The 24689-nt window shown below is 43.4% G+C and overlaps 1 protein-coding gene across 1 annotated transcript in view; it reads left to right on the top strand.

The window, feature by feature from the left end:
- Positions 1–18272, top strand: part of GCM1 (glial cells missing transcription factor 1) — an 81202-nt gene extending 62930 nt beyond the window's left edge. Inside the window, exon 5 of the mRNA XM_044291101.1 lies at positions 17766–18272. Within this exon, the coding sequence (XP_044147036.1) occupies positions 17766–18272 (507 nt within the window). The remainder of the gene's footprint in view (positions 1–17765) is intronic.
- Positions 18273–24689: the final 6417 nt, after the last annotated feature.

Raw genomic sequence — 24689 nt, 5'->3', positions numbered from 1 at the left:
GCACACTTACTGCCCCACCATGTCGCACGTCCCCGTGATGTTCACAATCCAATTTGATATCTGCTCTATCGACTTTCGATGTTCTTTTATGCTCCTACCATGGTGATCATGGGTTGCGGGGAATCAGGGTTCTACTCCAGAGGGAGCGTGAGAAAGAGAGACCACATCCAAGGGAGGATTCATTTTTTGAAATATGGGAGAAATTATTAAAGCATAAAAGTGTGACAACTTTTCAAAATTTAAGCATTGAAGGAAAGGATGTGGTGCACATTAATTACTGAATAATTTATAAAATTGTATTCCCTGTCACCTATGCATAGCAGGTGTTTATTCACGTCTAAAATTGAATACTGTCAACCCAAGAATGTAACAGAAAAATTATTGAAATTTATTAAGCTGTCCACTAGGTAGAGGAGGGGTATATTACATGCAAAAATTGGTGAATTTCACCAGAATATATAACTGACAATTTTTTTTTTATAACCGGCCTACTAGGTATAGCAGTGGTACTATACACCCACAAATTGGTTAATTTCACCCGAAAAAGTAAATGACAATTAAATTTTTTTTTTCCAGTCTACTAGGTATAGGAGTGGTACATCACACCCAAAAATTGGTGAATTTCACCAGAATATATAACTGACAATTATTTTTTTTATAACCGGCCTACTAGGTATAGCAGTGGTACTATACACCCAAAAATTTGTTAATTTCACCCGAAAAAGTAAATGACAATTTTATTTTTTGTTTAACCTATCTACTAGGTATAGCAGTGGTGCTATACACCCAAAAATGTGTTAATTTCACCATAAAATATAACTGACAATTTTATTTTTTACCGGTCTACTAGATATAGCAGTGGTACTATACACCCAAAAATTTGTGAATTTCACCCAAAAATGTAAATGACAAAGTAGTGAAAAGATATAAAATAAAACCCGTACAAAAAAAAAAATTGATTTATGAGGTGGAGTTCCATATAGAGTAGTAGTAGAGTTTGATGAGGCGGTGGACGTAGTGGAGTAGGTGGAAGCGGCGGTGGAGGAGGACGAGATAGCCAACACAGGTTTTAGGTTTTAATTTAATTTTGTAAAATTAAGGTACACTCCAAAAGAGTGTGAAATATCCAAAATACAAACATGAGCAATTGCGCTGCAGTATAACAATGGCTGCTTAGTGCCGGTTTACATGTCTATTCTGCACAAGGTACGGACAAGTCCTGAGGGATCCATGCCTGGTTCATTTTAATGAACGTGAGCTTGTCCACATTGGCTGTGGACAGGCGGCTGCGCTTGTCTGTGATGACGCCCCCCGCCGTGCTAAACACACGTTCAGATAATATACAGGGCAGGCCAGCACCTCCAAGGCGTAAAGGGCAAGCTCAGGCCATGTGCCCAATTGGGAGACCCAGAAGTTGAAGGGGGCAGACCCGTCATTCAGTACGTGTAGGCGTGTGCACACATACTGCTCCACCATATTGGGGAAATGCTGCCTCCTACTAAGACGTTCCATATCAGCTGGTGGTGCTGGTTGTTGTGGCGTGCTGACAAAGCTTTTCCCCATTTCGGCAATGCTAACCCTGCCTTCTGAGGTGCTGGCCGTGCCCCAGCTGCATGGGCGACCTCTTCCTCGTCCTCTGCCTTCGTTTTGTGCTTCCACTGTGCCCCCACTGTCAGGTGGGAATGCCACCAGCAGCTCGTCTACCAGTGTGCACTTGTCATCGCGCATCTTACGATCACGCTCCAGTGACAGAATGGACGGTACGTTGTTCTTGTAACAGGGATCCAGCAGCGTGGCCACCCAGTAATCAGCACAAGTTAGAATGTGGGCAACTCAGCGGTCGTTGCAGAGACACTGCAGCATGTAATCGCTCATGTGTGCCTGCCAGGCTGCCCAGACGCAACAAGAAACTGTCCTCTATGGGAGGTGTATCGTCTGTGTCCTCTGTATCCCCCATCCATGCACCAGTGATGGCCATGAGCTGGTCTGGGTGCCACCCTGCTGTGAACATGGTTCCTCCTCCTCCACCTCGTCATCCTCCAGAACTGTGCCCTGGCTGGACAATTGTGTACCTTGGGTTTGTGGGTGCAGGAACCCACCCACTGAGCCACTTGGGAATGACTGGCCGGAAACCCTATGAAATGATCCCTCTTCTTCCTCCTCCTCCTGTGCCACATCCTCTTCCATCATCGCCAGGAGCGTTTTTTCAAGGAGGCATAGAAGTGGGATAGTAACGCTGAGAACGGCGTTATTGGCACTGGCCATGTTGGTGGAGTACTCGAAACAGCGCAACAAGGAACACAGGTCTCGCATGGAGGCCCAGTCATTGGTGGTGAGGTGGTGCTGTTCCTCTGAGCGACTCACCTGTGCGTGTATTTTACTTTCAATAAGTTTTTATTATCAGAGAGAGTGTTCACATCCGTAATATACAATTAACATGTACCAAAAATATGGGTCAACACATGTCTCCAACGTTTTCCATTAGATTAAATGATAACATAAATCATTAATACAGCAAATAATGTGTAACCAAATCAAATCAAATCATACTAAATCAAATTAAAACAGAGTCATGTCTATACTGAGTCATTTCTGTGTTAAGATGTTTTCAGAGAATTAAGATGGTCGAAGCTCAACATACATATTCAGATAATCCCGCTCACTAATACCCCCCAAGACCCCCACACAATCCTAATCTTTCCGGAACCGTTGGACTCAGACCCCTCCAGACCCCCCACGCCTGAAGGTGATGTTTCACCTGGAACCTTTGGTGTGCCAACATATATTCATACGATCTGGTTGTATCCACAGACCTGACTATTTCTTGTACATCAGGGATAATTGCACTCTTCCAGTTTCTTGTGATTGCTAACTTGGTATTTATCAATAGATGGGCTACTATCACTCTAAATCTGCCAGGCAATTTGTCAAGATCAATCAGTAACAAGGCCAAGGCCGGGTCTGGAGTAATCCTATGTCCAACCATCCCAGACATCTCATAAAACACCTGGTTCCAAAGGGAACAAACCCGCGGGCATGACCATAGGATATGAAATAGTGTCCCACGTCCGCCACATCCTCTCCAGCAATGTATGCTTGTGCTGGGGAAAAACATATGTAACCTGACTGGGGTGTAATACCACCTGAGTGTCGTTTTTATGAATGCTTCCAAATGTGAGGAACATCTAAAAGTGGCAATTGCTATCTTGTATGCGGATAACCACTGTGCCAAAGTAAACGTCCTATCTAGGTCTTTTTCCCAAGATATAAGTGGAGCCGTTTTCACAAACTTATCCTTTTCCCCTAAGTACATGTATAAGAATCTAATCCCAGTATGTAGCTGATTTGCTGCGGACCAGCGGATTAATAACTGAATATGTCCAGTCAGTCTGAAGGATGGGTTATTCCCCAACGCATGTTTTATTTTAATATAAGAAAAGGCTTCTTTTGGGGAAATGTCAAAATTCTGCTTAAGGATGTCAAAGGGTTTTAATGCTGATCCTACCACTAAGTCCGCCACTGTATTTATACCCTTGTCTTTCCAAGCTTTTAGATTCAGGCCATCAGATAGGTGTTGGAGAGAATCAATTGGCACTAGATGTGCCATTGAAGTAGGTGATTCCTTTCCTCTGTCATGGTATATCTTCCATAAAGCCAGAGACGTGGAGACATAATAAGCAGGATGTATATTTGAGTAGTCATCATGTAGTGCGGCCATGAGTAAGGCGCGTAAGCTATGACCTGCAGTTTGTGACCGTTCAATATGCACCCAATGTTTCTCTGTCTCTTCTTTCCAGCAATCTCTCAGCTGATTAACTCTAGAAGCTAGATAATAGTCATATAGGTTTGGCAGTCCTACCCCTCCACTCCTCTTATGTCTATACATTATACTTTTCGCCACTCTTGGCCTGGACCTATGCCAAATGAAAGCAGTTAACATTTTATTTGCTAAGTTAAAAAAGGAACTCGGAATGGGGATAGGGATAGTGCGGAATAAGTACAATAGCTTAGGGAGAGCATGTTGCTGAAAGGCAGCGATACGGCCTAGCCAGGATAGTTCTGCTTTTGCCATGTTATCAAGCTCGGGTTGTATTGAGGATAGTAAAGATGGAAAACTTGCTTTATATAACTCCTGGGGGGTAGCAGTCACATTAAACTCTAAGTATTGAATCTTAGATTTCTGCCAGTCTAAAGTGAAATCCTCCTTCAATTTAGATAGGGTTTTCTCTGGAATTCCCAATGGGAGAGCTTGAGATTTACTCTCATTTATTTTATAATATGAGACAGCCCCGTAAGAACGGATAATATCCATTACCGTCTTTAAGGACACCTGGGGGTTAGATAGGGACAAAATTATGTCGTCTGCATACAAAGATATGCAATGTTGCCTATTCCCTATACTGACTCCACTTATTGCTTCCTCTTGACGTATCGCCTGCGCCAAGGGTTCTAAAGATAGAATAAATATTAAAGGCGACAAAGGACAGCCCTGTCTAGTGCCATTGGATAAGGCAAATGGGTCAGATAACACTCCATTTGCTAATACTCGGGCTGAGGGGTTTGAGTAGAGAACCTTTATGGCTTGCACAATAAATTCAGGGAATTCCATTTTATGGAGTACCGAGAAGACCCACTCCCAATTAACTCGGTCGAAGGCCTTCTCGGCATCCAAAGTAACCAAAACTGTTGGGGTTCTTGATCTGTTGGCGAAGTCAATTATATTCAACACTCTTCTGGAGTTATCAGTAATCTGGCGTCCTTTCACAAACCCTACTTGGTCAGGGGCTATTAAAGTGGGGATTATGTCAGCAAGCCGCGCTGCTAAAATCTTCGCGTAGATCTTTAGATCAGTATTGAGTAGGGAAATGGGACGGAAATTTTGTGGGATGGAGGGTTCTTTACCAGGTTTAGGCAGGGTGACAATAACCGCCTCCAACATTTCTTTGGGCATTATACCATTTGTCATGGCACTAGACAGGGCTGCATGAAGATGAGGGAGCAAAGTATCGGAAAATATTTTATAGTAAGAGTTTGATAAACCGTCTGGACCAGGGCTCTTTTGATTCGGCAAGACTCTTATTATTCTAGATATTTCTTCCTGCGATATGGGGTTACAAAGGGATTCCTTCTGGGTTGAGTCCAAGGAAGGGATATTTAAGGACCTCAGGAAGTTTTTCATAGCGTCTGGGAAAACAGGAGAGAAACCAGGTTCCTCCTTCAGGTTATACAATTGCGAATAATAGGTCATAAACCTATTTGCAATATCCTTAGGGTCATATAACTTGTGTGATTTAGAAGGGTTCCACAGATAAGGGATCTTGGATTTAAGAGCTCTTGCTTTCACCCTATTTGCTAGGAGTTTTCCTGCCTTATTGGCTTGAGAATAGTATTTGGCTTTAACCTGTTTGAGGGAAAGTTCATATGCGTGTAAAAAGCTTTCTCTAAGCTGGTTCCTAAGCAATCTAATCTTTTCAGACAGCTCTGCCAGAGGTGTGAGTTTGTTTTGCGCTTCTAATTTTTGAATTTGCGTTATAAGATCATTCTGATGCTTGTCCCTTAACTTTTTATGCCTGTGCCCTAGTTTTAGTAGTATACCTCTTATGTATGCCTTGTGGGCAGTCCAGACAATGGTGGAGTTTGGTCCAGACTTAGCATTAAATTTGAAATATTCCACCAAAGCTGCAGATATCTCTTCTTGGTACTTGTTATTAGCTAATATAAATTCGTTAGCTCTCCACATAGAATTTGGAGGGGAGACAAACTCTTCTGCCAATTCTAACGATACCGGAGCATGGTCCGACCACGTGATTTTCCCAATAGAGGAGCTTTTACACGCTGTCAGTGAGACTCTTTCTACCAAGAACAGATCAATGCGAGAATAGGAATTATGTGCTGGAGAAAAATAAGAAAAATCCCTTTCTGAAGCATGATGGATACGCCATACATCAAATAGGGAATTCGCCAATAAGGATTGGGCAAGGGCATTTGAACCAGTCCTTGTTGTAGAAGATGAATCCTGATGCGGATCGGGTACCATGTTAAAATCCCCGCAAATAATAAGTCTGCCTTCCTTCAGGGACTGTACCTTTTTAAAAACTTTGTTTAAGAACTTTATAGGTCTAACATTTGGGGCATACACCACCACTAGTGTGTGTGTAATATTGTTTATGGAGCAGATATGTATAATATATCGACCCCCTGAATCTATCACTGTCTTTTTCTCTGTATGAGCCACCGAATTCCTAACTGCTAGTAGTACCCCTCTCTTCTTCTTTGGACCATGTGACTGTATCATAACTGGAAAAGCTGGGTTTTTCAACCTTTCTGCCTCCACACCTATAACATGGGTCTCCTGTGCACAAAAAACATCACATTTGGTTGAGATCGCTTCCCTCCACATCATCCGCCTCTTGTATGGGCTGTTAAGGCCTCGAACATTTAGTGAGACTATTTTTAGTACCATCTTTCTAGTAATAGAGTAGCTAGAAAATAATCACACGGATGACATGGAGGGACGACTACAACATCTTTCCATACCATATTTGTACCTATTATTCGAAACTTACATGACATATAAAAGAAAAAATAGAAAAAATAAAATGAGAACAGAAACAATCCAAATCTAAACTGTCTGCCCATTAGACGGGGCAGTAGTGAGAAAATACAAGGGTTAGAGCTCACACCCTTGTGAACAATACAGGGGAAAAAACAGTCCTGCCTACCACCAGGAGACTCCTGTTAAATGAACAGATTCCTGCTCCAACTGTATGCAGGAAAGATTAAAGAGTCCTCTCATCGGTTCTTCTTCTGTTTTCTGCTTTCTACCCGGTGCCATTCTCCCTCCTCGGACAAGTGGCGGTGTTGCTTTGGTTGAGGGGTGTCCTCCACAGCAATATTTCATGCGGCTAGTGTCGCCTTCCCTTCTTCCACTGTGCGGATAACCGTTAGAGTTCCATTCTTTTGGATCAACAATTTCAGCGGGTATCCCCACCGGTACTGAATGGAGTGTGACCTCAATGCTGAAGTAATAGAACCTAGCGTGCGACGCTGCTGAAGAGTAGCCACGGACAAGTCCGCAAACAGCTTCACTTGTTGGTATGGGTCTGGTAGCGCGTCCATCTTTCTCGCCGCCGCCAAGGTGTCCTCCTTAGCCTAAAAAAAATGTAAGCGGGCTAGCACGTCCCTCGGAACATCGTCCGGCAGGTGCTTGGGTTTCGCAATTCTATGCGCCTGGTCTATTATCAGGTCTTGCTCGGTGCAATTAGGCAGGAGGAGTCTGATAAGCTGTTTAATGTATGACTGTAGATCTACAGCTTGAACGGATTCCGGCACCCCACGCAATTTCAGATTATTTCTGCGGGATCGATCCTCCAGATCAGCCACTTTAGCCCTCAGATATGCGATTTCTTCTGCTTGCCCATCATGCGAATCTAATAGGCTATTGTGCGACTCAGCGAATTCACCCATCTTGTTCTCCACATGATCGATCCTATTCCCCAAATCGGAAACCGACGAGTGGATGGGTATTAGGAGCTGCGAAATGTGTGAGGTAACTGAATGGTTGAATGCCAGGAACATTCCTTTTAGCATAATACTGGACGCAGGTTTATCGTCCGTTGGGAAGCTATGTAACACCTCTTGTAGAGTGTCTGCTGTGTGCCAACCATGACTGTCACCCGCTACAGTTTCCCCTGGTGCCGGGTCTTGAAGTCTGGGCCTTTGCTTCGCCGGGCTTGTGGACGGGGATCTCAGTGCTGCGTAGCCAGCGGAGGTCGTTTTGTCTGGCTTCCACCTCTCCCCCCTGACGTTGTACTCACTTGCTTCGGAGTTATGCGGTGACCCCCGAGGGCTCTGGTGTTGTGAGCTTCCATCATCTGATGCTCGAGGGGATCGAGCGCTGGCCATAGATGGCGGACAGGGGGAGGACTCGTGCGGGACACGCGCGCCAGTGCCATCTTTGTCCCGATCCTGACCGAAGAAAAACTCCAGTTTCCCTTGTTTTTTCATGCCACGTTTTCCTCTGGTCATCATCAGGGATGATTCCGGTACCAGATGGCACCAAGAGGTACACTTTAGAGCCCGATGTGAGGAATCTGCTTGCCTGAGACGCTATGCTGGAGCAGGAGCTCTGGGATCAAGCGGCCATACTCCTCGGCTTCACGGCCACGCCCCCCTGTGCGTGTATTTTAGAAATGCTGGTATTCAGGGCTAGGGATCGCAGGTGGGTAGGGGGGTACTTCCTCTTCCTCTCCAGCGTTTGGGATATGGAGAGCTGAACGCTTCCGTGGGACATTGTGGAGATGCTTGGTTACCCAGCTGTTGGTGTTGCTGGCAGATCCTCTGTTTGAGGGGTGCCAGATGGCACTGTCACTCCAAAGGTGGATGAAGAGGCCGCGACTGCAGCAGAACAGGAAGCAGGAGGAGCTAGAGATCTTTCTTGCTTTTGAGGTGTCTACTCCACTGCAGCTCGTGCTTTGCACTTAAATGCCTGGTCATGCAGGTTGTGCTCAGGTTGAGAACGTTTATACCTCGCTTCAGGCTCTGATTGCACAGCGTGCAAACCACTCGTGTCTTCCACTCGTGTCTTATCGTCAGCACATTGTCTGAAGAACTGCCACGCCAGGGAACTCCTTGGAGCTGGCTTTGGTGTGCTCGGTCCCTTGCTGCGGTGGGCAGTAGGAGGCGTACTGTCTAGAGGACGGCACCTCCGCTTTTGCACCCTGCTCCCTCTTCTGCTGTGCTGGTGGCTCTGTGCGACCACCGCCTCTTCCTCCGAACTACATAGGTCACTCGCATAACCTTGATTCCATGTGGGGTCGAGGACCTCATCGTCCTCCACATCAACTTCTACCCAGTCTTCACCCCTGCCTTCCTTGTCGGTCTGCACACTTTCGAAAGCCCCAGCAGTTGGCACCTGTGTTTCGTCATCATCCGAGACATGCTGTGATGGCCCTCCTATGTACTCATTTTGAAAGATAAGTGGTTGGGCATCGGTGCACTCAATCTCTTCCACTTCTGAGGCAGGGCTAGGTGGATGGCCCTGGGAAACCGTGCTAACAGAGTCATCAAAAAGCAGAAGAGAGTGCTGCATGACTTGGGGCTCAGACTGCTTGGCTGATTTGCAAGGGGGTGAGGTGAAAGACTGATGGACATGGGCTGCAGGTGCCAACTGTGGTCTTTCAGCAGGAGACTGGGTGGGAGACAATGTGAAGGAACTGGATCCACTGTCAGCAACACAATCTACTATCGCCTATTCAGGCCTCACCATTCGTAGAGCAGCATTAGGCCCGACCAAATACAGCTGCAGGTTTTGTCGCCTACTCGCACCTGAGGAAGGGATTTCACTTGTGCGTGTAGCTGGCACAGATCGACCACGTATTCTCCCTGCAACAGGAGCTTCAGCAGCAGCACCACAACCTGGGCCACGTCCCTTATTTGACGCTCTCCTCATATTTTTCAAATTTAGGATCTTGCCCTAAATGGGTGTTTAATTAATAGTAGAATAGAACGACATTATGTGAAGGGTGTATCTCACACGGCCTGAATCAGACTAGGCCTCAATAAAAGATTTTTTTGCCCAAAATGGCTGTATTTTAAATGCCTGAATAAAACCCCTGTATGTAGAGGGAGTATCTCACAGGGCCTGAAACAGTGTAGGCCTGAAGTAAATATATCTGCACAAAATGGCTGTATTTCAAATCCCTGAATCAAACCTCTGTATGTAGAGGAAGCATCTCACAGGGCTTGAACCAGTGTAGGCCTGAAGTAAATATATCTTTGCACAAAATGGCTGTATTTCAAATGGCTGTATTTCAAATCCCTGAATTAAACCCCTGTATGTAGAGGGAGTATCTCACAGGGCCTGAACCAGTGTAGGCCTGAACTAAATATTTATTTGCCCAAAATGACTGTATTTCAAATCCCTGTATGTAGAGGAGGTATCTCACAGGGCCTGAACCAGTGTAGGCCTGAACTAAATATTTATTTGCCCAAAATGGCTGTATTTCAAATCCCTGAATCAAACCCCTGTATGTAGAGGTAGTATCTCACAGGGCCTGAACCAGTGTAGGCCTGAATTCAACATTGGCGCACCAAATGGCGGTATTTAAAATCTCTGAATGTAACCCAAATGTATTAAGGGTGTATCTCACAATTACATCTGCATCAAAGGCTGCCAAGTAAATTTTTTGTGCCCAAACGAGTGTTTAACAACTGAATTTGACAGCAGTATATAAGCCTGTAATTTCACACGTGCTGATGCTGCAAGGCCTGAAAATAGTGTTTTTTTGTCAAAAAAGTCTTTTTCAAACCCCAGAAAATGATGGGTATATTTCTAGCTTTAATTGCACACTGACTAATCCAGATGTTGTAGATTGCCAAAAAAGTGTTTTTTTTGTAACAGACTATGAAACCTGTATATATTAAACTTGAATTTAATACTTGCAGATCTGGAAAATACAGTTTTTTTAAAGAAAAAAAATAGTGTGTTTTACAAACCCCAGGAAATGATGGGTGTATTTCTAGCTTAACCGCCTCCGGACCGCCTAACGCAGACTCGCGTTCCGGAGGCGGCAGCCCTGCACAGAGTCACGCATATATGCGTCATCTCGCGCGAGCTGAGATTTCCTGCGAACGCGCGCACACAGGCGCGCACATTCACAGGATCGGAAGGTAAGCGAGTGGATCTCCAGCCTGCCAGCGTCGATCGTTCGCTGGCAGGCTGGAGATGCGATTTTTTTAACCCCTAACAGGTATATTAGACGCTGTTTTGATAACAGCGTCTAATATACCTGCTACCTGGTCCTCTGGTGGTCTTGTTTGGATCGACCACCAGAGGACACAGGTAGCTGTGTAAAGTAGCACCAAACACCACTACACTAAACTACACCCCCCCTGGTCAGTTATTAACCCCTTATTAACCCCTGATTGCCCCTGATCACCCCATATAGACTCCCTGATCACCCCCCTGTCATTGATCACCCCCTGTAAGGCTCCATTCAGACGTCCGTATGATTTTTACGGATCCACGGATACATGGATCGGATCCGCAAAACACATACGGACGTCTGAATGGAGCCTTACAGAGGGGTGATCACTGACAGGGGGTTATCACCCCATATAGACTCCCTGAACACCCACCTGTCATTGGTCACCCCCCTGTAAGGCTCCATTCAGATGTCCGTATGTGTTTTGTGGATCCGATCCATGTATCCGTGGATCCGTAAAAATCATACTGACGTCTGAATGGAGCCTTACGGTCGGGTGATCAATGACACCCCCCGTAAGGCTCCATTCAGACTTTTTTTGGCCCAAGTTAGCGGAAATTGTTTTTTTTTTCTTACAAAGTCTCATATTCCACTAACTTGTGTCAAAAAATAAAATCTCACATGAACTCACCATTCTCCTCACGGAATCCAAATGCGTAACATTTTTTAGACATTTATATTCCAGACTTCTCACGCTTTAGGGCCCCTAAAATGCCAGGGCAGTATAAATACCCCACATGTGACCCCATTTCGGAAAGAAGACACCCCCAAGGTATTCCGTGAGGGGCATATTGAGTCCATGTAAGATTAAAATTTTTGTCCCAAGTTAGCGGAAAGGGAGACTTTGTGAGAAAAAAAAAAAATATCAATTTCCGCTAACTTGTGCCCAAAAAAATAAATTTCTATGAACTTGCCATGCCCCTCATTGAATACCTTGGGGTGTCTTCTTTCCAAAATGGGGTCACATGTGGGGTATTTATACTGCCCTGGAATTTTAGGGGCCCGAAAGTGTGAGAAGAAGTCTGGGATCCAAATGTCAAAAAATGCCCTCCTAAAAGGAATTTGGGCCGCTTTGCGCATCTAGGCTGCAAAAAAGTGTCACACATCTGGTATCGCCGTACTCAGGAGAAGTTGGGGAATGTATTTTGGGGTGTAATTTTACATATACCCATGGTGGGTGAGATAAATATCTTGGTCAAATGCCAACTTTGTATAAAAAAATTGGAAAAGTTGTCTTTTGCCAAGATATTTCTCTCACCCAGCATGGGAATATGTAAAATGACACCCCAAAACACATTCCCCAACTTCTCCTGAGTACGGCGATACCAGATGTGTGACACTTTTTTGCAGCCAAGGTGGGCAAAGGGGCACACATTCCAAAGAGCACCTTTCGGATTTCACCGGTCATTTTTTACACATTTTGATTTCAAACTACTTCTCACGCATATGGGCCCCTAAAATGCCAGGGCAGTATAACTACCCCACAAGTGACCCCATTTTGGAAAGAAGACACCCCAAGGTATTCCGTGAGGGGCATGGCGAGTTCATGGAAGTTTTTATTTTTTGTCACAAGTTAGTGGAATATGAGACTTTGTAAGAAAAAAATAAATAAATAAATAAATCATCATTTTCCGCTAACTTGTGACAAAAAATAAAAAGTTCTATGAACTCACTATGCCCATCAGTGAATACCTTAGGGTGTCTACTTTCCGAAATGGGGTCATTTGTGGGGTGTTTGTGCTGTCTGGGCATTGTAGAACCTCAGGAAACATGACAGGTGCTCAGAAAGTCAGAGCTGCTTCAAAAAGCGGAAATTCACATTTTTGTACCATAGTTTGTAAACGCTATAACTTTTACCCAAACCATTTTTTTTTTTTTACCCAAACATTTTTTTTTTATCAAAGACATGTAGAACAATAAATTTAGCAAAAAATTTATATATGGATGTCGTTTTTCTTGCAAAATTTTACAACTGAAAATGAAAAATGTCATTTTTTTTGCAAAAAAAACCATTAAATTTCGATTAATAACAAAAAAAGTAAAAATGTCAGCAGCAATGAAATACCACCAAATGAAAGCTCTATTAGTGAGAAGAAAAGGAGGTAAAATTAATTTGGGTGGTAAGTTGCATGACCGAGCAATAAATGGTGAAAGTAGTGTAGTGCAGAAGTGTAAAAAGTGGCCTGGTCATTAAGGGTGTTTCAGCTAGGGGGGTTGAAGTGGTTAAATTGCACACTGACTAATCCAGATGTTGTAGATTGCAAAAAAAGTGGTTTTTTGGTAACAGAATATGAAAGATGTATATATTAAACTTGAATTTAACACTTGCAGATCTGGAAAATACAGTTTTTTGAAAGAAAAAAAAGTGTTTTTCAAACCCCAGAAAATGATAGGGTGTATTTCTAGCTTAAATTGGACACTGACTAATCCAGATGTTGTAGATTGCCCAAAAAGTGTTTTTTTTTTATAACAGAATATGAAAGCTGTATATAGTAAACTTGAATTTAACACTTGCAGATCTGGAAAATACAGTTTTTTGAAAGAAAAAAAAAAGTGTTTTTCAAACCCCAGAAAATTATGGGTGTATTTCTACCTTAAATTGCACACTAACTAATCCAGATGTTGTAGTTTGCCCAAAAAAGTCCCAAAATCTCAGATGCAGCGCTGGTGCACTGAGCTTGCATAACCCCTGATTGCCCCTGATCACCCCATATAGACTCCCTGATCACCCCCCTGTCATTGATCACCCCCTGTAAGGCCCCCGCCGCCCACCTAACTAACACAATTATAAAAGTACGTTTTTTTGGTCAATGAGCTCAGAGCAGGGTAAAACGATTGTGCCCTGCACCGACACAACTATTTCTCTGTAGATCGCTGAGTTAAATTCTCTCCTATTCTCTCTCTGAAATCACAAGTCCAGCAGCATCCTCTCCCTACCTACACTTGTAACAGCAGAGAGACGTGCAGCACTATGTGACTCAAGCTTATATAGAGCCTGGGCCACATGCTGCTCCGGCCAATCACAACCATGCCATTAGTAGGCATGGCTGTGATGGCCTCTTGGGGCAAGTAGTATGACTCTTGTTGATTGGCTGCTGTGCAGCCTTTCAAAAAGCGCCAAGAAAGCGCCGAACACCGAACCCGAACTTTTACGGAAATGTTCGGGTTCGGGGTCCAAAAATCCTAAAGTTCGGTACGAACCCGAACTTTACAGTTCGGGTTCGCTCAACTCTAGTCGCTACTAGCGACTGCCTGAATTTCACAATACCTTGACATGGTAGCTTTCCTCTTTGCGTTGCTAACGGTCACAGCACATACATTATATATAACGCTCGGGTCATTATCAACCCTGACCTCTAGGGGCCTTGATGAGCCCATCTCCACATTGGACACCTCCCCAGCAACCATAGAATCCCGTGGAGACTGCATATTCACCTCTGGTATGTGTGGTACACCCTCTAGGACTGCCACACTGTATCCTTATACATTTTTCACAGTGAGTTACCTCAGCTTTGAGTTCTCAACATCAATCAGCATTTTTATACCGTATACATTTTTATCAAGAGGGGGAGCTTCCCCAACCGCGACCTGCAAAGGAAGAGGGTTGGAATCCTCATCAGACCTTGTACATAAACCCACATTACCATTATACATTTCAACAAATTCTGCACAATCACTTGGCACCTTGTCTGCACCATTGTTTCCAATGGTCATTTCACTCACACCACCGAGTTCAATGTGTATCTCCATCACTAATAATCATAAGCAATCATTAAATTATTGCTTATATATATGTATATTGATATAATATTCTTCGCCAAGCTAAATGATGGGTTCCCACAGGAAAGACTTAATTCAAGTCCTTCCCATTTAAGATATGGTCTAGCAAAGATCCTAGATCCCTGTTATTTGTCTTAATATTCTTACCAAAATTATATGTGTGAAAATAGTCCAGGATGGGGTGGAAGGATACAGTTATCTCTTCTAAGTTATATCGTTGGATGGATTTGCCCATGCCTGAAGTCATGTGATGTGTAGTTGGTTAGAGGGGGCGGAATGTATTTAGCGTTCCATATTGATGTCTAGGATTAGACATGCCCATCTTGCTATCATGAGGTTTTCTCTGAACAGAAGTAATATATATAACTTATGTTCCTATTTTGATATCCTAACCTAATAATAGCTTGGTTATAATGTGACAAGTTATTTCCACTCACATGTATTGTTAAGCTTGTAATGCTTTATATCAATGATATACAGACGTGGACAAAATTGTTGGTACCCTTTGGTCAATGAAAGAAAAAGTCACAATGGTCACAGAAATAACTTTAATCTGACAAAAGTAATAATAAATTAAAATTCTATAAATGTTAACCAATGAAAGTCAGACATTGTTTTTCAACCATGCTTCAACAGAATTATGTAAAAAAATAAACTCATGAAACAGGCATGGACAAAAATGATGGTACCCCTAACTTAATATTTTGTTGCGCAACCTTTTGAGGCAATCACTGCAATCAAACGCTTCCTGTAACTGTCAATGAGACATCTGCACCTCTCAGCAGGTATTTTGGCCCACTCCTCATGAGCAAACTGCTCCAGTTGTGTCCGGTTTGAAGGGTGCCTTTTCCAGACTGCATGTTTCAGCTCCTTCCAAAGATGCTCAATAGGATTGAGGTCAGGGCTCATAGAAGGCCACTTTAGAATAGTCCAATTTTTTCCTCTTAGCCATTCTTGGGTGTTTTTAGCGGTGTGTTTTGGGTCATTGTCCTGTTGCAAGACCCATGACCTGCGACTGAGACCAAGCTTTCTGACACTGGCTAGTACATTTCTCTCTAGAATTCCTTGATAGTCTTGAGATTTCATTGTACCCTGCACAGATTCAAGACACCCTGTGCCAGACGCAGCAAAGCAGCCCCAGAACATAACAGAGCCTCCTCCATGTTTCACAGTAGGGACAGTGTTCTTTTCTTGATATGCTTCATTTTTTCGTCTGTGAACATACAGCTGATGTGCCTTGGCAAAAACTTCGATTTTTGTCTCATCTGTCCACAGGACATTCTCCCAGAAGCTTTGTGGCTTGTCAACATGTAGTTTGGCATATTCCAGTCTTGCTTTTTTATGATTCGTTTTCAACAATGGTGTCCTCCTTGGTCGTCTCCCATGTAGTCCACTTTGGCTCAAACAACGACGGATGGTGCGATCTGACACTGATGTTCCTTGAGCATGAAGTTCACCTTGAATCTCTTTAGAAGTCTTTCTAGGCTCTTTTGTTACCATTCGGATTATCCGTCTCTTAGATTTGTCATCAATTTTCCTCCTGCGGCCACGTCCAGGGAGGTTGGCTACAGTCCCATGGATCTTAAACTTATGAATAATATGTGCAACTGTACTCACAGGAACATCTAGTTGCTTGGAGATGGTCTTATAGCCTTTACCTTTAACATGCTTGTCTATAATTTTCTTTCTGATCTCTTGAGACAGCTCTTTCCTTTGCTTCCTCTGGTCCATGTCGAGTGTGGTACACACCATATCACCAAACAACACAGTGATTACCTGGAGCCATATATATAGGCCCAATGGCTGATTACAAGGTTGTAGACACCTGTGATGCTAATTAGTGGACACACCTTGAATTAACATGTCCCTTTGGTCACATTATGTTCTGTGTTTTCTAGGGGTACCATCATTTTTGTCCATGCCTGTTTCATGAGTTTATTTTTTTACATAATTCTGTTGAAGCATGGTTGAAAAACAATGTCTGACTTTCATTGGTTAACATTTATAGAATTTTAATTTATTATTACTTTTGTCAGATTAAAGTTATTTCTGTGACCATTGTGACTTTTTCTTTCATTGACCAAAGGGTACCAACAATTTTGTCCACGTCTGTATATATATATATATATATATATGTATATATATATATATTCATTTGCATGTATCATTGTGTTTATTTACTTATATATGTTTATAACCTTGTAACCAATAAACCTGTGTATTATTGTATAATGCAGAACTACATGTTTATCATCACGTCAAAAGAACTTATTTATCTGAGGAAATAGTCGGACTCAGATGTGAATTATATCAATTAGGTTGTCTACAATTCACCAGGTCATGATTTAGAAAATTTGACAAATGTAATTTAAAAAAAATGTTATGGTTATTTTTATGACCATAATTAATAATTCTTAATTGAATTATTACTTCCCGACAATTTCCAGCCTGCAGCCTAAGTTGTCCACATCCCAGAGCACCCGGTCACGATGAAGTCATGGCGCAGCCTTTATCCTTGCTCAATGTCATCATTGTGACGTCCTTGGTTGCCTCATAGGCTTGAGACCTAGGAGCCTATAAGGGTGAAAGGCAAGGGTGGCTCCTGTGCTCCGCCCAGTATTCAACTGTATCGGCGGTCTGAGAAAGGTGATAGAGCTGTGTAACAGCCACTACTTTTAGGGATCTGGGCAAAACATCCCAAACCCTAAATGTTTTGGCCTAGCTTTAGGTTTCCCACTCTGGCACCGGCCCATCAGACTTTTGCCAGAAGGGCTGTGCCATTATGTCAGTGCATCAAGTTTCGAAAATTATTAAACACAAATGTAGAGGCAGAGATAACAGTCTATCAAGAATCTCTTTCATAGCTTAGACTTCCTGTATTCCAGCTAGCAAGTCCCTGCAGTGCACCAGAGCATACAGAAACTGTGAGGAGGAAGGCTAATGACGGGCTACCCACAGCTACTTTGTATCCTAATTCCATGGACAGTCAATAGGATTATTAATAAAATAAAATATGATTCCAATGCTATTCAACTCTGTTGTTAGCATTTATGTCTACCAAGGCATTACATGCCTGCTGTCCAGACTCTGGGGTTTGGATACACATCAATAACAGAGCTCTCCTTATCTAGTCACTGAATGTATTTGAATAGTGAGCACACATATATATATTTTTTTTTCAGTGAATTGGTATAATTGAATGAACTTTTTTTTTTCCAGAATCCTCTCTCAGGAGCAATATGCCATGAAAACCTACCAGGCATAGGCCTAAGTCAGCACAGCTGCCCTCCCGTCCTTCACTTAAATGATATGGAAATGGATAAACGCATGCTAAAAAACTATGTTACTGAAAATTTTAATGATTTGGAGCGGAGCAAAAATCTTCGAAGTGGCAGTTTAAATGAGAGTGAAGAGTACAATGACGGAGATTGGCTTGCTTCTATGGATTTTGATCTACAAAGTGATGAAGATCAGCAGGCTGGAAACACAAATCATGATGTAAAAAATCCACATTTCGACTATATGGAACCACTTGAAAATCTCTCCTGGTTAATGTCACCTATACATAACGTCCAGTACCCAAATACAGAGTCTTCATTACTTTTCAATTCTGATTGTGTTGTCAACATGAATGTAGATGATGATTTACCCTCTTTCTACAACCACAATCAAGAGGAGTCCTACCTGTACAAATACTGTAGTTCTCAACTATCTCCACCTTTATAGAGCTGTAATTATGAAGGTGCTTCATATTAAGAAAAGAAAATCATAGACTGTTATATGGAAGCCAATGCAAAAGTTATTAAAGGGAATCTGGAACCAGCAACATCCCTATCCAGTTGTTTGCATAGACACATAACTGTGGGTCACCTGATTAACTCCTTCGGGACTGGGACATTTTCAGTTTCTTCATTTTTGTTTTTTACTCGCTGCATTCCCAGAGCCATAACTTTTTTATTTTTCCATTCACATAGCAATTTGAGGGACTAGTTGTACTTTCCAATGGAACCATTTACAGTTGCACTTGATGATTTACAAACAATGTAGTGGGAAGTGGGAAAAAATTCTACACAGTTTCATAGGTTTTGTTTCTATAGCATTTCCTATGCAGTAAAACTGACCTGTTACTTTTATTTTCCAGGTCAGTACGATTACATTGATACCACATGTATAGTTTTTCTTGCGTTTTAATACTGGAAAACAAAAAAAACCTTTGGAAAAAACAATTTTTTTCTTTGTATCACCCTATTAAGACCCCCATAACGTTTTTATTTTTTTGTGTACAGAGCAGTTCAAAGGATCATTTTTGTCGGACAATCTATAGTTTTTATTGATACCGTTTTGGCTATGTGCGGCAGCCTCGAATAATTCAGGAGAACCAAGGCTGCTGCACACACCATTCAGCTTCCCTGATCACTACTAGTGGGAGTCGGTGCATGGCCGGGAGTATGCGCTGCCGATTTATGAGCTCCCAGATGCCGTGGTCACATTTGACGGCAACCACAGCAACTAAAGAGTTAAATATGTGCGATCTACGTTATCGTTGATTTAATATATTAGCCTTGTGTGCCTGTAAATACATGTCCGTTTTCCGTTCAGCAGTCGGGAAGGGATTAAAACGCTGTTTTTCTCTTGTTGGCCTGTGGTTCCGTTCCTGACTAATACTATTTCTTAATATGCAAATGAGGCCATTGGTACAATAAGGCATCACTATTGCTCTTGTTGCACCTAAGCCATGCTTCTTTCTGTGGCCAGCCCCTCCCTCGCTGCTTTGCCACTGCCTGGCCCTGTTAATCAAAGCAGCCAGGGTGGGACTGGTCACAGAAAGGAGTGGAGCTTGGGAGCAACAAGAGCAATAGTGACACCCTCATTGCACTAAAGGCCTAATTTGCATATTAAGAAATAGCGTTATAACTCAGGAACAAAGCCCCTGATCAACAAAATTAAAACAGTGTTTTAATTCCTGTGACCCACAGCTATGTGTCCATACAAACAGTTTGATAGGGAGGCCGCTGACTACAGATTTCCTTTAAAACAAATTTTTTTGGTTATAGACAATATAAACAATGGATCTAGACCATTTTATGCTGGGACCTTTATCTGTGCACAAAAATAGTATAAATGTAAGTATAACTACATATAAAATACTGCTGGTCATATAAAGTACACATTTACTTACATTTTTGTAATTTCATGCAACAATGAAGTTAAAATTCAATAAAACTTCAACAAATGTATATAAACATAACCAAAGTTGACGAAAGTGTTCAGAACTTCCAATCAAGCAAATGTAGTCATCCACAGCCAGGGCATTCAAAGGCTATGATTATGGTGCAATTGTATACTGTACATAGTTATATATTTAGCATAGCTGAAAAAACACATGTCCATCCAATTCAACCAAGGGATGGGAGGATGAAGGGAGGGGGAGTAAAATACCAGAATCCTACGAATTTATATAAGCATAAGGCCGAATGCACACGGCAGTGTTTCATGGCCGTGAGCGGTCCGTGGAACCACGGGCTGGATTCCTGCTGAGAGCAGGAGCGCACAGCGTCATTGATTGCTATGACGCCGTGCGCTTCCTGCTGCAGCCGCAAAACAGTAATACACTGGTATAGATCATACCAGTGTATTACTGTATTGCGGCGGAAGCAGGAAGCGCACGGCGTCATAGCAACCAATGATGCCGTGCCCTCCTGCTCTCAGCAGGAATCCAGCCCGAGGTTCCACGGACCGCTCACTGCCGTGAAACATGGCCGTGTGCATTCGGCCTTAATGGTATATTTTATGCTAAGAGATCATCTAAGGCTTGGGCTATACTATGACTTTTCGTAGGGCAACTGATTGATTTTAACTATTGAATGACAGCTGCATTCCACAAGATTGCAATATACACTGTATATATATATATATATATAGAGTTAAATTAGCTCGCTCCAGCTAGTCCGGAGCGGGCTTTTACTGGGAACAGGAAATGTGTTGGGTGGGTGCCTGTTCCCCATGCTCCAGTCTGGGATTTTTTAATATGTCCATGTCCAGGGATGCTATTTAATCCTGTTGCTGCACTTGGGTGTGGCTCCTAGTCTAGGAAAGAAGCAGGCTGTGTCGAGGCCTGTGGGGGCCCTCTAATCCTGTGTGTGGGGTAAGAACTGGTGATGTGTTTTGGGGAGCTGGGTGGTAGACCCAGATCCCGATAGAGAGGGCAAGACTGTTTAGTCAGTGGCCAGACGGCTGAGGATTTATGTTTTTGATTTATGTTTTGGTTGCTGTTTTGTGCTGATGTGCTTGAAAATAAAGCAGCGTTTGGACTTCAATCTGGTGTTCGTAGCGAAGTCTGTGAGAATGACCCCCAGATAAGAGACGATCCCTTACAATTGGTGTCGGATGCGGGCAATGTCCATGCTGAAAGGACACAACAGAAAGTGGTTGTTAGGGGCAATGACATCACGGAAAAGAGCAGGTGCTGCCGAAAAAACTGCTTGGGTCGTTTATGGATTTTTTTTCCTAGTTTGCAAAGAAAACTGTGCAGGATTTAAAAAGGCCAGAAGCCACGTAAAGAGACTGACCGGTGGTCAGTGGCTTGGTGGAGCCCATGGGAGAGATTCTGGAATTTCTGAAAGATTGAATGGTGTGGCGGAAAGCTAAGGTGATGTCATCTGTGGGAAGTGGCCCAGTTTGGCGGAAAACCAAGGCCACAGAGGAAGTAATGGAGCAGCTGGTGCGGGAAACAAATTCCTTGTTGAGGAAGCCGAGTGCTGCACTTGGAGAGGCTGCTCTGAACTTCGCTGAGAGTGTAGTGCCGGAGGAAAAGTGAATATATGCTGTTGCCAAGGCCAACCGTCGGGAAGATAAGAAGATGGAGAGCAGTGTGGCACTGCAGAGTTTATATGTTCCCTGTCGGTGTGTACCGAGTCCTGGAGAGGATGTGTGGAGAAACGGTAATGACGTTGCTAGGAGCAACCCCTACCTGGAGAAAGTGACAGCTTTACCGGTGTCGTCAGTTACCAGAAGTTACTGGGGAATAGCGAATCTCAAGGATCGATTGCGAAATCGGAAGTCGCTGCGGCTATTGTGGAGTCTGCATACAATCCTGAGCAGGCGGTTCCCAGGATTCAGAAGAAATATGATGAACTCGGTAGAGAGGTACCTGGAGCACCCTCATCTTCTGAGACGACTGCACCTGTGACAACATTGGGTAAGCTCGTTCCAGTTATTACTTATATAGCAGACAAAGTGACAGTGAGCGGGGCTCTGGAGGTTGGGCATGTTGCTGACCAGATCCCTAATGTCTCAGAAGCCCTGTGTTGTGGTATGAGCTGGCAGCAGTTGCTATCTGCCGAGCCAGTCTGTGTAAAAACACAAGGACTAGAGACTGCTACACAAATGTGTGACCTTATGGAGAAGGGTCCAGGCGTTGTTGGACGCAGAGAGCCAGGTGATCCTGGTACCTGCCAGCCGGGTGGCTGGGAACTATGTGCGGGACATTTATGCAGAAAGTGACGTAACTCCTTCAAAACCTGAAACTGTCCCTTTAAATGAGAGCGTGATGGAGATACACATTGAACTCAGTGGTGTGAGTGAAATGACCATTGGAAACAGTGGTGTAGACAAGGTGCCAAGTGATTGTGCAGAATTTTTTGAAATGTATAATGGCAATTAGAGATGTCGCAAACATAAAATTTTCCGTTTGCGAACGAAGAACGCAAATTTCTGCAAATGTTCGTGAACGAGCGAACCGGGCGAACCGCCATTGACTTCAATAGGCAGACGAATTTTAAAACCCACAGGGACTCTTTCTAGCCACAGTAGTGATGGAAAAGTTGTTTCAAGGGGACTAACACCTGGACTGTGGCATTCCGGAGCGGGATCCATGACAAAACTCCCATGAAAAATTACATAGTTGACGCAGAGTTGGATTTTAATCCATAAAGGGCATAAATCACCTAACAATCCTAATTTTTTTTGGAACAACGTGGTTTAAAACATCCAGTGTGTGTATACGATCAGGTATGATGTTGGATCGATCAGGTAGTGTAAGGGTTACGCCCGCTTCACAGACATTGACAGACCAAACTCCCCTTTTAATGCACCGCAAACAGTCCATTTGCCCAACAGTAAACTTCCCATTTGCACAAGGTTGGATACCAAGCTAGCCATGTCCCGTTGATGTCATTGAAGGTTTCTTCCTCCACCCAGCCACGTACAACACGAAGGGTCCCTGAAAGGTGAATTGAATTGATTTTTCGAATGGGGAGATGGTTAAAAAAACGCTGGCTCCCTCCCCTTTGTTTGAATCCACGCCACGGTCACTGCGTCTGCGCCGTGCAATTTACTGTCACACCCGATATGAGTGGTATTTTCTGTAGTACTATTCTCGTCAGTTTAATCCCTGTTACGTGACATCCCCAATCTGGGGTCCATTTATTAAATAGATTTTTCGAACAGGGAGATGGTTAGAAAAACGCTGGCTCCCTCCCCTTTGTTTGAATCCACATCACGGTCACTGCGTCTGCGCCGTGCAATTTACTGTCACACCCGATATGAGTGGTATTTTCTGTAGTACTATTCTCATCAGTTTAATCCCTGGTACGTCCCCTATCCAGGGACGTGTGTCAAAAAGATTCATCATTGTCGAATTAACAACATCCTGAAATAATTTTGTTCTGAGCTCTGTACTTGCTTTGTATTAGAATTGATGGGGATTTTTTAAATTGTCTGCATTATTTCTAATAAACTATTAGGAGACTTTATTATGATTTTTTTATTTTATGTATTTAAAACCCATACAACAAAAAAAAATAAAAAAAATAATAATAATGTTTTTTCTATGAAAAATTATCCAGCCGATCGCTTTTAGTCTGATCATAATGAAGCAAACGGCCTTATCTGGGGTGTGGCAACATTGCCAACACACTCATAGAGGTGATGATCGCTTCATTGTGATATGCAAGCCCCTTCACCACAACAAGGTACCGATCACAAAGGATAATTAACACATGTATGTGCCTTTTTTTTGTTTTGTTTTTGCAGCCACAGTGCAGCACTAGAGGCCAGAAAAATTAGGCATGTACACAAGCCTGAAAAATGAGGTATTGTTGCAGCCGCTGCTGTAGCAGCGGCCGGAAAAATTGATGTTTTCCAGGCAGAAAGGTGACTAAAACATTGCGGCTTGAACCCTAGTTGGTGGCGGAGAATTCACGAAAGTCATCCGGTATGCAGACATTAAATACAGCAGCGTGGGGACAATTTTGAGGCCAAGGCATGTCATCAGGCCTTTTGTTAGATCCATGACTCATTCATCTTAATGAAGGTGAGGTAATCAACACTTTTTTGACCAAGGCGATTTCTTTTGTCAGTGGCAATGCCTCCTGCTGCACTGAAGGTCCTTTCCGACAGGACACTTGAAGCGGGGCAGGCAAGAAGTTCTATCGCAAACTGGGATAGCTCAGGCCACAGGTCAAGCCTGCACACCCAGTAGTCAAGGGGTTCATCGCTCCTCAGAGTGTCAATATCTGCAGTTAAGGCGAGGTAGTCTGCTACCTGTCGGTCGAGTTGTTCTCTAAGGCTGAATCCCGAAGGGCTGTGGCAATGTGTAGGACTGAAAAAGCTCTGCATGTCCTCCATCAACAACACATCTGAAAAGCGTCCTGTCCTTGCCGCCGTGGTCGTGGTAGGAGGAGGATTACTTTGACCTCTTCCCCAGTTAGATTCCCGTTGTGCTGTGACATCCCCCTTATAAGCTGTGTAAAGCATATTTTTTAGTTTGGTTTTGAACTGCTGCATCCTTTCTGACTCCCGGTAATTTGGTAACATTTCCGCCACTTTCTGCTTATACTAGGGGTCTAGTAGCGTGGCCATCCAGTACAGGTCGTTCTCCTTCATCCTTTTTATACGAGGGTCCCTCAACAGACATGACAGCATGAAAGACCCCATTTGCACAAGGTTGGATGCCGAGCTACTTATTTCCCGTTCCTCCTCCTCACTGATGTCATTGACGGTCTGTTCTTCCCCCCAGCCACGTACAACACCACGGGTCCCAGATAGGTGACAACAACGAGCACCCTGGGATGCCTGCTGTGGTTGGTCTTCCTCCTCCTCAAAGCCACATTCCTCTTCTGACTCCTCTTCCTCATACTCTTG

The sequence above is a fragment of the Bufo gargarizans genome, chromosome 4 (genome assembly GCF_014858855.1).
Source record: "Bufo gargarizans isolate SCDJY-AF-19 chromosome 4, ASM1485885v1, whole genome shotgun sequence".
Classification (NCBI taxonomy): Eukaryota; Metazoa; Chordata; class Amphibia; order Anura; family Bufonidae; genus Bufo; species Bufo gargarizans.
This window is presented reverse-complemented; position numbering and strand designations above follow the sequence as displayed.